General features: G+C 43.5%; 1 protein-coding gene across 1 annotated transcript in view; it reads left to right on the top strand.

Annotated features, from left to right (window-relative positions):
* Positions 1-15,425, top strand: part of DOCK3 (dedicator of cytokinesis 3) — an 873,576-nt gene that overhangs the window by 484,270 nt on the left and 373,881 nt on the right. Inside the window, exon 30 of the mRNA XM_030206787.1 lies at positions 15,019-15,119. Coding sequence (XP_030062647.1) covers positions 15,019-15,119 — 101 coding nt within the window. The remainder of the gene's footprint in view (positions 1-15,018; positions 15,120-15,425) is intronic.

Raw genomic sequence — 15,425 nt, 5'->3', positions numbered from 1 at the left:
AATTACAGAGCACATCCAAGGACATGGATTACTGAGACCAAGTCAGCACGGCTTTTGTGTGGGGAAATCTTGCCTGGCCAATTTACTTCAATTCTTTGAAGGAGTAAACAAGCATGTGGACAAAGGGGAGCCCGTTTATAAATTCTTTTTTCCTCAGGGGTCTGTGCTAGGACCACTTCTTTTAAATGTATTTATAAATGATTTAGAGATGGGAGTAACTAGCGAGGTAATTAAATTTGCTGATGACACAAAGTTATTCAAAGTCGTTAACTCGCGACAGGATTGTGAAAAATTACAGAAAGACCTTACGAGACTGGGAGACTGGGTGGCTAAATGACAGATGATGTTTAATGTGAGGAAGTGCAAGGTGTGATGTATGTGGGGAAAAAAGAACCCGAATTATAGCTACATCATGCAAGGTTCCGTGTTAGGAGTTATGGACCAAGAAAGTGATCTGGGTGTTGTCGTTGATAATACACTGCCTGTGGCTAGGAAAGCGAATAGAATGTTGGGTATTATTAGGAAAGGTATGGAAAACAGATGTGAGGATGTTATAATGCCGTTGTATCGCTCCATGGTGAGACCGCACTTTGAGTATTGTGTTCAATTCTGGTCACCGCATCTCAAGAAAGATATAGTAGAATTGGAAAAGGTGCAGCGAAGGGCGACTAAAATGATAGCGGGGACGGGACGACTTCCCTAAGAAGAAAGACTAAGGAGGCTAGGCCTTTTCAGCTTGAAGAAGAGAGGGCTGAGGGGAGACAAGATAGAGGTATATAAAATAATGAGTGGAGTGGAACAGGTGGATGTGAAGCGTCTGTTCACACTTTCCAAAAATAGTAGGACTAGGGGGCATGTGATGAAACTACAGTGTAGTAAATTTAAAACAAATTGGAGAAAATGTTTCTTCACCAAACGCGTAATTAAACTCTGGAATTCGTTGCCGGAGAATGTGGTGAAGGCAGTTAGCTTGGCAGAGTTTAACAAGGGGTTAGACGGTTTCCTAAAGCACAAGTCCATAAACAGCTACTAAATGGACTTGGGAAAAATCCACAATTCCAGGAATAACATGTATAGAATGTTTGTACGTTTGGGAAGCTTGCCAGGTGCACTTGGCTTTGATTGGCCGTTGTTGTGGACAGGATGCTGGGCTCGATGGACCCTTGGTCTTTTCCCAGTGTGGCATTACTTATGTATTTATGTACTTATGTATCTTGGTCTTATTTTGCATCCCTTTCCAGATGGGTTGCTTTAGTAGAAATACCTTGGGAATATTCTAGAAAGGATCTACTTCATTCAGTTCAAAGGCTTAGTAGAAGTTGATTCCACAGGCGAGAAGCAAGATTTAAAAAAAAAAAAAGGCAGAACCATGGGTAGAGACCCAGCAAGCCTTGTAGGGATGGAGAATAACCATCTGAAAATCAGCAAAAGAACGAAGAGGTCTATGTTAAGTATATTCTGAGTATTCCAAACTATGATAATTTTTCTTTATTGAATTTATTTTTCTGACCAAAAGGTTTTAGCTGAAGAATAAGAAGGGGGTTTTGATCAAATGGTTTCTTCTAATATCTTTCTGGGTTTCTAGAATATTTCCAAGATATTTCCACTAGAGCAACCCTTCTAGATGCTGGTATTGAAGGTTTATTTTAAGAATAAAAATGTTAGGGTTGGTATTCAATGTGGTTTATGTTATGTAGTTTACCATGTAAACCACCCTAACCTGCTTGCCCAGAAAGGGTGGTATAATAACATTTTTATAAACATTCTATTGAGTCACCATGAGTTTACTGCCCATTACACAACTCAACCCCTTTCAGACAGACATTCAGAATTTCTCCACCTCTTAGACCAACAATCAGTTTCCCCACGCATAACATGGGGGACAACACTGATTTGCTAAACAGATCAAACTTTATTAGCCATGACTTCCATAACAAAGATCAGACTTATTGTCTAAAACACTCTTATTCCTCATAGAACGAGCAAGGATTGAAAAAAAAAACCCAAGAGAACCTCAAGAACCCCAGTAGTTTTGAAATAAATTATCTGCAGTAGGAAATAAAATTAACTGTTTCACAAATGCTAAGATTTTTCAAAACAAAGCAGAAGAAAATAGGTAGCCAGGGCTCAGTGGTGAAAAGAGGTGTGATGCTGTCAAACGTCTTTGCTCCATAAAGTAATTTCAGACTGTTTTCTGTATGACTAATAACACACACACGCTCAGGGTGCCTTTTACAGAGCAGTAGTAAGCACAATGCAGGCTTACTGCTCACTTTTCTCGGACTACTGCTGCCCAACGCAGTCCCACCCTGAGCTCGAATCATGGATGCAGAGGACCAGCAGAAGTGACAACACATGCCTGAAGGCAGCTGCAGCCCTGCACTTCCTTTTTTGTTGTTGTTGTTTTGCCGCTTCTGCTGCTCATTTGGAGATGCAGCAGCGGTGGTGGCAGTGTGAGAAAGCGAAGATACTTACCTGTAGCAGGTATTCTCCGAGGACAGCAGGCTTATTTTTCTCACATGTGGGTCGACGTCCACGTCGGCCCAGGAACCGGCATTTTGCCAGCAAAATAAAACAAAGTTTTGCTAGAGGCTTCTAGCTCGCGAATCGCATGCACCACGCATGCGCAGACGACTTCCCACCCGTCGCGTGAGCGTGCATCCTCAGTTTAATTAAAAAGCATAGAAGCAACAAACAACAAGAAAAACTTCAAAGGGGAGGAGGGCGGGTTTGTGAGAACAACCAGCCTGCTGTCCTTGGAGAATACCTGCTACAAGTAAGTATCTTCGCTTTCTCTGAGGACAAGCAGGCTGCTTGCTCTCACATGTGGGGTATCCCTAGCAACCAGGCTCACTCAAAACAACAAACAGGGTCAATTGGGCCTCGCATAAGGACATAACATAGATTAACCTGAAACCATAAAAAACTAACTGAGAGTGCAGCCTGGAACAGAACAAAAATGGGTCTAGGGGGGTGGAGTTGGATTCTAAACCCCGAACAGATTCTGCAGCACTGACTGTCCTGCTGAAGGCAGTAGTGAGATGTGAATGTGTGGACTGATGACCACTTTGCACCCTTGCAAATCTCCTCAATGAAGGCTGACATTAAGTGAGCCACTGACGCAGCCATGGCTCTAACATTATGAGCCGTGACATGGCCCTCCAAAGACAGCCCAGCTTGGGCATAAGTGAAGGAAATGCAATCTGCTAGCCAATTGGAGATTGTGCATTTTCCGATGGTGACTCCCCTCCTGTTGGGATTGAAAGAAACAACTGGGCAGACTGTCTGAAGGGCTTTGTCCGCTCCACGTAAAAGGATGTTGGCAAGACAATTGACTGGTTCAAATGGAACTCCGACATCACCTTTGGCAGGAACTTAGGGTGCGTGCGGAGGACTACTCTGTTGTGATGAAATTTGATATAAGATGCATGTACTACCAAGGCCTGAAGCTTACTGACCCTACGAACTGAAGTAACAGCCACCAAGAAAATGACCTTCCAGGTCAAGTACTTCAGATGGTGGAATTCAGTGACTCAAAAGGAGCTTTGATCAGCTGATTGAGAACGACGTTGAGATCCCATGACACTGGTGGAGGTTTGATAGGCGGTTTTGACAAAAACAAACCTCTCATGAAGCAAACAACTAAAGGCTGTCCAGAGATAGGCTTGCCCTCTGTCACGTTTTCAAAGCTGGAAACTGGGTTTGTGAGCCCTTGGACCACTGCCGAGGACCGGCAGCGGCAGGCAAAACTACCCCACACAGGACTAAGACAGAACTCTGACAGGGATGGCTAGACTTCACCTGCACTTAGCCACCCTTCCCCAGGAGTTGAGCCCCTGGGTGCAGGTGGCCGGCAGGACTTGCAGGACAGGGCAGGAGCTGGATACCAGCAGGATACACACAGGGTCTAGAATCACAGGGAGGCTGGGCAGAACACTAGACTAGGACTCTCAGACAGACCTGAAAGCTGCAAGCAGCCACTGAAACAGGGAACAAACACTGATAGATAAGGAGACAGAACTGAAAGCTGCAAGCAGCCACTGAAACAGGGAACAAACACTGATAGATAAGGAGACAGAACTGAAAGCTGCAAGCAGCCACTGAAACAGGGAACAAACACTGATAGATAAGGAGACAGAACTGAAAGCTGCAAGCAGCCACTGAAACAGGGAACAAACACTGATAGATAAGGAGACAACTGAAAGCTGCCAGGCAGCCACTGAACAAGAAACACAGACAACCTAGAACTAGACAAAGACATACAAACAAGAAACAAGACTGGGAAACAAGCAATACAGTAAACAAGCAATACAGAACACAAAGCTACACAAAGACTTAGAATCAGGCAAGAATTACAGACTAGAACTGGACTAGACAGAATTGCACCCGCACCCCTACATACCAGGGCCTTAGGTGATGCGAAGGCAAAGCAGAAAGTTTCCAAATGGCTAATAAGCCCAGCAGCAGCTGAGATTCAGCTGCAGCAATCACCAGGCAGCTACGGGTGCTGCGCAGGCTCAAACAAGCCAAGCAAGTCTGGCAGGCCGGACGATCCAGGCTGGAAGATCCGGACTGGATTGAGCTGAAGTCTGGAACGGGAAACAGCACACAGACAATCCACACAGAGACAGAACTAACTCGAAGAACAAACAGGAGCCAGCTCAGAAGCTGACCACCGGAAATAAGGTGAGTCTGAGAGGGGTCACAGCCACAGACGTGACACCCTCTACCCTCTGGGTAAGCACTAATCGCACTAAGGTGAACTCTAACGGAGTTGGTCTTGAGACCAGACTCTGATAAGTGTAGAAGGTATTCAAGCAGGGTCTATGTAGGACAAGAAAGAGAATCTAGGGCCTTGCTGTCACATGATGCAAGATGACGGCTGATTAGAAGGGTCACGAAGCTACTGCCTCTCTAATGATCCTGCTATAATTGTACCGAAATCGTACCGAAATTGGACAGATCGGGACCATTCAACCGTCAGACCTGGACACAAATATTGCTGCTGTGATCAGAGTATCACCAGTATACCAGCGGACTCCCACCGAGTCATTCAGCACCTGAGGCACCAGAAACAGCCCATAGCTCCCTCCTGCCTCGTGGCTCTAACGTTGCCTGACAGGCCTCGCTTCATGTCTACATCATTGTATGACCAGCCCTGACTTCCACCTGCCCAAAAGCTGCTCAACTGACCTAACTCCCATCGTGACCAGGTGGACGATCTCACCCAGAAATGGGAGTGTGAGCAGATCATTAGACCATCAGATCTGAACTTAATCTAGAGTGAGTGAGTGCCTGCGACCACACTATTAACGGCCTAACATAACAGCCACTTGATTTCTATTACCTCCGACATTGACAACTGCTCGCTTACCTTTCACCCAGTCTTCGCTATGATCCCACTGAGCGGATCATCGTAATTGAACCTGCATTACTTTGGCCGACAATTGCTGACCAGTGCATTGCCGGGGATCCGCGGTGGCTGATTGTCTGCGACCGCGTTACGAATGGCCCAACCTAACGGCCGCCTGTCTTCCCTGCCGCGCTTGCAGACCAGATGACATCGCGGACACCGAGAATTACGGATCCAGTTCCGATTGCTGATTAGAGCATTGCGGGGGATAAGCGGCAGATAATTGTCCTTGACTGTGCTGCGATCAGCCCAGACTATTGAGCACTGCGGGGGATAAGCGGCGGATAATTGTCCTTGACTGTGTTGCGATCAGCCCAGTCTATCGACCTCCTGTCTTCTCTGCCATGCTTACAAGCCAAGTGTTGCCGCGGAGCCCGCTATCGTGAATTTACAAATCTGATTCTGATCACTAACGAACACCATGGGGTTCCGCAACGGGTGATTGCCCATAACCATGTTGCGAGTGGCCCATTCTAACAGCCTCCTGTCTTCCATGCAGCGCTTGCATACCAGGCGATTTTGCGGAGCCCACTACTGATAATTTTACAAGTCTAATCCGCAGCTGAGTGTGTGGAACCCCTGTTAGATCTACCATCCTTCACGGTGGAAAGCACCATCTCCATCCGGAGTTGTCTGCAATACTGACAACTAAATTGCTCTACACTGCTGTACACAGATTAGCCCTGATTTGCACCAAATTCACCTGCATTACTGACATCTAAATTGCTCTACACTGCTGTCTACAGATTAGCCCTGATTCCTCCTGCTCTTCTGACGTCTATTTTGCTTTGCAATGCTCACAATTGATTTGCCCTTAACTGCTGAGATCAACTGATCTGCCCTACACTATAGATAAATGGTCTGCCTTGCACTGCTGACAACAGATATGCCCTACACTACTGACAACTGACTGATCCTGTATTGCTGACATCTTATCTGCCCTACACTGCTGATAACAGATTTGCCCCACAGTGCTGACAGTTGATCTGCCCTGTACTGCTTATAACTGATTGTTCCTGCGCAGCCAATTGTTGATTTGTTCTACACTGCTGACGACTGTTAATCCTGCATTGCTAACGACTGTTTGGTCCTGTATTGCTGACAACTGTTTGATCAGGTTCTACTAATAACTGTGTTGCCTGCAATACTGATATCAGAATTGCCCTGCATTATTAATTTCAGTTTTGCCTGTACCATTGATATATGTTTACTTGCATTATTGTTAGTTGATTTACCTACACTACCGACTACTGTCTTGCCCTATACTGCTAATAACTGTTTTGCCTTCACTACTGTTAATTGAACTGCCTCGCCCTATTGAATTGTCTTGCTCTATACTGCTAATAATTGTTTTTGTCTTTACTACTGTTAATTGAATTACCTACATTGCTGAAAACTGTTTTGTCCTGTAATGCTGATAATTGAACCACCTGCATTGCTGATCTGCTCTCCAATTTAAACTAACTATCCTACCTACCTTAGCACTCTCTCTTTCCCATACACTCCTCAGCCGCTCTCCTAACAACTCTTCTTTCACTCGACAATAATCCTGACACATCTACCAACATGTTCTTTATAAAAATACTCATCATCATACACTCTCTTGCTATATAATACATGCAACACTCATCATTCCCCCTTCAGAATTCAACATTATACCAGTTCTTAAACATCAAATAAGAACCCCCAAATCATCATCATCCCTACGGACCAGCAATAACCAAAGAAACCCAACAACATCCAGACAATCATCCTCAAAATCAGGAACTTTTTCATCTAAAGCAAAATCACCAAATACAAGACAACTTATTGAAATCTTCCCCTCATCTTCATCTACTGAACCGCATCTGCCTGTTCGAGTAGGATACATCAGTGCTAGATCAGTAGTTAATAAATCTGAAATCATCACGGACTGGATTACATCTGACAAACTCGACCTACTCTTCATTACAGAAACCTAGGTTCGTGATACAAAAGATCCTATCATACTTGACTTATGCCCCCCAGGTTATAATATATCACATTGGCCTAGGAAAGATAAAAGAGGTGGAGGCATTGCAATTATACATAGATCTGACTTCCTTGCTGAACTTGTCTCAGAATCCATCTCTCCTCATATAGAAATGGCTTCAATTAAACTTCGTAACTCTTTATTATGTGACCACCTAACCTGCATTTTGTTTTATAGACCTCCCAACAATTGGAAGAACAGCCAAACTGTATTTATGGACTTTATATCAAATAAATACATGTGTTAACAGTTCTAATATATTATTAGTTGGAGATTTAAATCTTCATTTAGAAGACTCTAATTCAGTCCATACTCGAGAATGTGTAGACTTCCTCCAATTATGCTATTTTAACCTACCTCCTATGCAAACTACCCACATCAAAGGCCACTCACTTGATATCATCTCCCTCAAACATTCTTCTGACCAAAAATTCATATTATTAGACATTTGCTGGTCTGCTTCACCCTGGTCTGACCATTATAAAGCAAACTTATCTTTATATTGGCGTAAGAATAATCAAACTATAACATGTGAACCCTTAACTATTAATACCAGAGGGCGGATCGATAAGGAAACTTTCTGGCACCAAATCTATGACAATGACTGGTCAATAAATCCCCATTAATTCACTTCCTTACAGATTGGGACAACAGATGCAAGATCATTCTGGATGAAATAGCCCCCTTTCACTCCAAAACATTACATAGCAGAAACCCTTCTCCATGGTTTAATGACATATTCAAAAAAACTTAAATCACAAACCAGGAAACTTGAAAAAATTTGGTGTAAATCAAAAAATAACATCACCTTCAATACCTGGAAACAATCACAAAGAAATTATAAGAAAGCCATCAAGCAAGCCAAAAGATCTTATTACTCAAGGATGATTACAACTTCCAGGACAGACCTAAGAAAACAATTTCAACGTAAAAAATCTTCTCAACACTGACCCAGTTACTACATCATCCTCAAACTGTCCATCTGCCGACCAACTAGCCAAGTACTTTAAAGATAAAATTATCAACCTGTGTAACACAATCCCACATGATGATTCCAGCACTGATAGCTTTCTAGACGAACTGGACCCAGATATTGACCAAATTCCAGCCGACCGCTCCTGGACAAACTTCACCCCCCTTACTACTGAAGAAATCACCACTTCATTATCCAAACTCTCTAAAGCACACTGCCACCTTGATCCTTGCCCTACTATCTAATGGAGAATGCACCTGCACGCTTCATTACAGACCTCACCACTCACCTAAACTTCCTCTTTCAACAGGGATCCTTCCCCATCGAACACAGCAATATATTACTTACACCCATACAAAAAAACACCAAGATACCTGCAGATGATATCACCAATTCCCGCCCTGTGGCCTCTATCCCTCTATTGACCAAACTGCTGGAAAACAGAGTTACCTCCCAACTCAACGAATTCATACAAAAGTGCTCCATCCTTCATGAGTCACAGCCAGGCTTTCGACCTGCCCACAGCACAGAAAAGGTATTACTCACCTTAATTTCCAAATTCAGAAATGAAATATCATTTGGAAACAACATCCTCCTACTGCAATTTGACTTGTCTAGCGCATTTGACATGGTGAATCATGATATCCTTACAAAGCTATTTGACAAACTTGGAATCGGTGGTAACATCATCAAATGGTTAAAAGGTTTCATCACCTCAAGATCCTATCGAGTCAAATCAACCACATCTGTCTCCTCTCCTTGGTCATCAGGATGCGGGGTGCCCCAGGGTTCACCTCTTTCCCCGATCCTCTTTAACCTCATGATGATCCCTCTAGCCAAATCCCTTTCTAAATTTGGACTCAATCCCTTCATTTATGCAGATGATGTTACCATTTTTATCCCCTTCAAATCCAGCATAGCAGAAATCTCTGATAAAATAATTAAGGATATGAACATCTTAGCCTCTTGGGCCAATGCTTTCAAGATGAAATTGAATAAGGAGAAAACACAATGCCTAATTCTCACATCCCAGTACTCTACTCTCACTCTGACTACACTCGGTACCCCTGACGTCACCATTCCCATATCAGACAACCTAAAAATATTAGGAGTAGTACTAGACAAACACCTAACTATGGAAAATCGCACAAAAGCTACAACGAAGAAAATGTTCAACATGATGTGGATGCTGAAGCGTGTGAAACCCTATCTTCCCCTAAAAACCTTCCGCAATTTGGTCCAATCCACTGTACTTACCCATGTTGACTACTGCAATAGTATTTTTATTGGATGCAAGACCCAAGTCCTGAAAAAACTCCAGACTGCCCAGAACATGGCAGCCAGACTTATTTTTGGTAAGTCGCGGTTTGAGAGCGCAACCCCTCTCCGTTTAAAACTTCATTGGCTTCCTATTATGGAATGTATAAATTTCAAAGTCCACATGATGATCCACAAGATTATCTACTGAGAATCCCCAACCTTCATGTACAATCTGATTGACCTTCCTACCAGGAATTGCTCTAGATCTTCTCAAACTTATCTTAATCTACACCTTCCCAACTGTAAAGGAATCAAATACAAAACATACTATGCATCCAATTTCTCCGCTATAGGCAGCAAGCTCTGGAACACCCTACCACGATCGATTTGTATAGTCAATAATCATCTACCCTTCTGGAAAGTACTTAAAACTCACCTTTTCAAGCAAGCCTACTTATATGACTTGACTTAAATTAGAAATCCATCTGTGATACCTGGATCTGACTACTTGGCAAAACTTTTTTTGTCCTTTTGAATTCATCCCTCTCCAAACCATTATTATACATTCTTCCTTTTTCACAACACTTTACCCAACTTACACCCTCTTCCGTTCCCTACCTCTGCCACTTTCCCCATTATCATTTCTTAGTCCACCTCTTTATATATTATATTCAAATGTTTTTTTTCCCATTTTCTGCTATCTTGTAAATTTGTTTTATTATGTAAGCTGCATTGAGCCTGCTTCAGGTGGGAAAGTGCGGGTTATAAATGTTACAATACAATATAGTACCAGACAGCAAACCTCCTCCATTTGAAAGAGTAACACCTCTTCGTGGAATCTTTCCTGGAAGCAAGCAAGACTTGGGAGACACCCTCTGAAAGACCCAAGGAGGCGAATTCTAAGCCCTCAACATCCAGGCTGTGAGAACCAGAGACTGGAAGTTGGGATGTAGAAGTGACCCTTCGTTCTGGGTGATGAGGGTTGGAAAACATTCCAATCTCCATGGTTCCTTGGAGGACAACTCCAGAAGAAGAGGGAACCAAATCTGACGCGGCCAGAAGGGAGCAATCAGAATCATTGTTCTGCAGTCATGTTTGAATTTCAGCAAATTCTTCCCTACTAGAGGTATGGGAGGATACGCATACAGGAGACCTGTTCCCCAATGCAGGAGAAAGGCATCTGACACTTGTCTGTTGTGTGCCTGAAGCCTGGAACAGAACTGAGAGACCTTGTGATTGGATTGAGTGGCAAAAAGATCCACCAAGGGGGGTGCCCCACGCTCGGAAGATCTTGCGGGCTACACCCATGTTCGGCAACCACTTGTGAGCTTGCATTATCCTCCTCAGCCTGTCAGCCAGACTGTTGTTTACGCCTGCCAGGTATGTGGCTTAGAGAAAAATGCCATGACAGCATGCCCAAAGCCACATCTGGACGTCTTCCTGACACAGAGGGCGAGATCCGGTGCCCCATTGCTTGTTGGTGTAATACATGGCAACCTGATTGTCTGTCTGAATCAGTATGATTTGGTTGGACAGCTGGTTTCTGAAAGCCTTTAGAGTGTACCAGATCGCTCGCAATTCCAGGAGATTGACCTCAGGACCTTTTTCCTGAAAGGACCAGGCTCCTTGAGTGTGAAACCCATCTACATGAGCTCCCCACCCCAGGAGGGATGCATCCATCGTCAACACTTTTTGTGGCCAAGGAATTTGGAATGGAAGCCCCAAGGTCAGATTGGATCGAATTGCCCACCACTACAGAGAATTGCGGAAATCGGTGGACAGTTGGATTACATCCTCTAGACTCCCCGCAGCTTGATACCACTGGGAAGCTAGGGTCCTTTGAGCCAATCTCATGTGTAGACGTGCCATGGGAGTCACATGAACTGTGGAGGCCATGTGCCCCAGAGATCTCAACATCTGCCGAGCCGTGATCTGTTGAGACGCTCAAACTATGGACACCAGGGACAGGAGTTTGTCTGCCCTTATCTCGGGAAGATAAGCTCGAACTGTCTTTGTGTTCAACAGGGCTCCAATGAATTCCAACTTTTGCACTGGAGTGAGATGGGACTTTGGGTAATTGATTACGAACCCCAGTAGCTCCAGCACCTGAATAGTCATTCGCATGGTCTGCTGAGCGCCTGCCTTCAAGGTGCTCTTCACAAGATAAGGGAACACTTGCACTCCCAGTCTGCATAGTGAATCTACGACTACCGCCAGGCACTTTGTGAATACTCTGGGCACAGACGCCAGACCAAAAGGCAGCACACAGTACTAAAAGTGCTGAGTTCCCAGCCGAAATCGAAGATACTTCCTGTGAGCTGGAAGGATCGAGATATGTGTGTAAGCATCCTTTAAGTCCAGAGAGCATAGCCAATTGTTCTGTTGAATCATGGGAAGAAGGGTGCCCAGGGAAACCATCCTGAACTTTTCTCGAACTAGAAATTTGTTCAGGTCCCTTAGGTCTAGGATGGGACACATCCCCCTGTTTTCTTCTGCACAAGGAAGTACCTGGAATAGAATCCCAGCCCTTCTTCCCCAGGTGGAACGGGTTCGACCTCACCGGCCTTTAGAAGGGTGGAGAGTTCCTCTGCAAGTACCCGCTTGTGCTGGAAACTGTAAGAGTGAGCTCCCGGTGGACAATTTGGAGGTTTGGATTTCAGATTGAGAGTGTATCCTAGCCAGACTATTTGAAGAACCCACCGGTCGGAGGTTATGAGAGGCCACCGTTGGTGAAAAAACATCAACCTCCCTCCAATCGGTGAGTCATCCAGTATGGACACTTTTATTGAGGCTATGCTTAACTGGAGCCAGTCAAAAGCCCGTCCCTTGCTTTTGCTGGGGAGCAGTATGGACCTTAGTCACACGCTGTTGACAAGTACAAGCGCGCTGGGGCTGAGCCTGGGCAGGCTGCTGAGAAGCAGTAGTGTACCTACGCCTAGAATAGGAATAGGGAGCACTCCTCCTCCCGCCAAAAAACCTCCTAGATGACGTCCGGTGGGAGAGAGAATCCATAGCATCATTATGCTTCTTGATCTGATCTGGTGGCATTGCAAAACAAAAACATATCAGTGTTGTAGAGCACAATTTTCTCTTTCAGATGATACTGTTCACACGCTGATTCAGGCAACTTTGAAGAGATCCTGCAGGGTGGTTATAGATGCTGGTTAGTTGCAAATCTGGCAGTATAATGTCCAGCACAAGCATAATGCTTATTCAAAATTTCAAGTCCGTATCTTTGTTTACATGGAAGTTGTTGCGGTCTGAATATTGGTCCAAATATGTTCCGATGAGTCGCAACCAATTTTGATGCACACTTTGAGTCAACTTGTTTGACTGGATTTTGCATCCATAATGTTAAAATGTATTTCTTCGGAATTAGCATCAAAAACTACAGGATTTGAATTTTTTAGCCATTCTTATAAATGTGTTTGGATTTTATTAGACCCCAAAAATGGCATTTTGGTAAATGTCGCGCGCTCATGGACTGACAACCTTTCAGAAAAGGGGGTCTAGATCTGCAACTATTGCAGTTAGAGACCTCAAATTTTGGGAAACCTTGTTTAACACCTGACTTGCGCAACAGATAAAAGTTGAACAAAATTGGAGACATGATGGTGGGAAGGTTTAGACCACTTGGCATGGAATGACCATTATGTAACGTAAATCTGTGCGAGAAACAGGGTGTGTGTGTAGATTTCATATATAGAGAGAGTTATACATTAAGGGGCAATAGTCAATGCAATTTAACCAGCCAGAAATGGCTCCTGGTCAGTTAAATCACCTGTTTGGGGCTAACCAGTCATTTTCAGTGGCTCTTAACTGGTTAGCACTGCTGAAAATAACTGGTTGGCTATTTGGGGGGCATTCTGGGGGCAGAGCTTACACGGCCAGTTAAGTGCAAAAAAAGTCCTATCTGTATGCGATAACCCATAGCCGATTAAGGGCTAAATATTGCATTTAACCAGCTCTGTGTTAGCCAGCTCCGCAGACCTGGAAATTCAATGCCAGTGCCCAGATATGGCCTGGCATTGAATTTCTGGGTTTAGCACCAGTGGTGGTCAACACAATGCTGATCACCAGTGGCCAAATATTGGGCCCAAAGAGTCCAGGAGTCCATAAACACCTAGCCCTGTTCCTTAGGCCTTTTATATGCTTACAATAAGGACTCCACCTGTAAGATCCTCTGAATGTCATATTTAGTGTTAAGACTTAAAAAGGCAAAGCGTTTAAAAGCTGAATTGGAATAAATAAATCAGTGGGAATAACTAAAGCCAAGTATATGGTACTTTAGGTTTAGTTGTATTTCATTAGTAGGTATATGGTACTTTAATTTCATGTACCCAACAACACAACAAAACCAAAGCTCGTAATGGACATATAATAACTCTTCCTCTCTACGATTCCCTAATGTGTCTGTACACACGAACCTTATTCTACCCCAACATTACTGTATTTGTTCATACCGGAATTGGCGAACAACTTTACGGTACTATGTAAACCACATTGAACCTGCAAATAGGTGGGAAAATGTGGGATACAAGTGTAACAAATAAATTTATCTTATTTACTAAGGGCCCCTTAGTAAGGGGTCTTTTTATAAAGGTGCACTAGAGTTTTTAGCTCACGCTATATATATATTTCTATGGGCATCTCTAGTGTTTAACACTTGATAATCATTAGCGCACTAAAAACACTAGTAACAGGACCCCTAAATAAGACATTAACTGGTATACTGTGAAGGAACATTGAGATAGAGTTGGTATGATAAATTTAAATACCTCCAAGATATCTTTCTCTCTCTCTCTCTGTATATATATATATATATATATATATATTTTTTTTTTTTTTTTTGCATTTGTACCCCGCGCTTTCCCACTCATGGCAGGCTCAATGCGGCTTACATGGGGCAATGGAGGGTTAAGTGACTTGCCCAGAGTCACAAGGAGCTGCCTGTGCCTGAAGTGGGAATCGAACTCAGTTCCTCAGTTCCCCAGGACCAAGGTCCACCACCCTAACCACTAGGCCACTCCTCCACTATACACACCATGTATATAAGGGTCATAGGATGAAGGTGCAAGGTGGGATAAACTCAGATGTAATCTAAGGAAATACTTCTTTATGGAAAAAATAGTGGATACATGGAACAGCCTCTCAGTTGAAGCTGTAGAAACAAGGGCAGTATCTGAACTCAAGAAAGCATTGGTCAGGCACCAAGGATGTCAGAGAGAGAGAGAGGAAAGGATTATAGAGTGAGCAGCTGGAGGAAATGAGCAGACTGGATATCATATGGTCTTTTTCTGCTGCCATTTACTTTGGTTCTCTGTTTCCATGTTATTTTAATAATTACTCTGCTTTTATTAGGTGTGGAATTCTTATTTCAGTCTGGCTGTTCTCTTTATGAACCAACCAAGTCTTCAGCTGGAAGCCTTCACACCATCCAAGAGGAAAAAGATTTTGGACAAGTAGGTTTATATTTTTAGGGTTCTCTCCCTCCAAAATTGAAGGTTTCTGTGATCCATCAATAGCCGCAGAATGTTGTGGAACACACTTCTAAGACTAAAAAAAAAAAATTGGGTATATGGAGTTAACATTTGAAAGACCAATGTATGATGATGTCCAGCAACTCTTACATGTATAGATTTAGAGTTAGTAAGAGAATTGAGGTTCAGTAAAATACAATATATGGGTGGCAGTTTTGAATAGCCCATATCAGTGATTCTCAAACCTGGTTCTGGAGGCACCCAAGCCAGTCAAGTTTGCAAATTCTT

This window comes from Microcaecilia unicolor, chromosome 6, assembly GCF_901765095.1.
Source record: "Microcaecilia unicolor chromosome 6, aMicUni1.1, whole genome shotgun sequence".
In the NCBI taxonomy this organism is placed as follows: domain Eukaryota; kingdom Metazoa; phylum Chordata; class Amphibia; order Gymnophiona; family Siphonopidae; genus Microcaecilia; species Microcaecilia unicolor.
The sequence above is the reverse complement of the archived record's forward strand: the minus strand, read 5'-3'. Positions and strand labels throughout refer to the sequence as shown.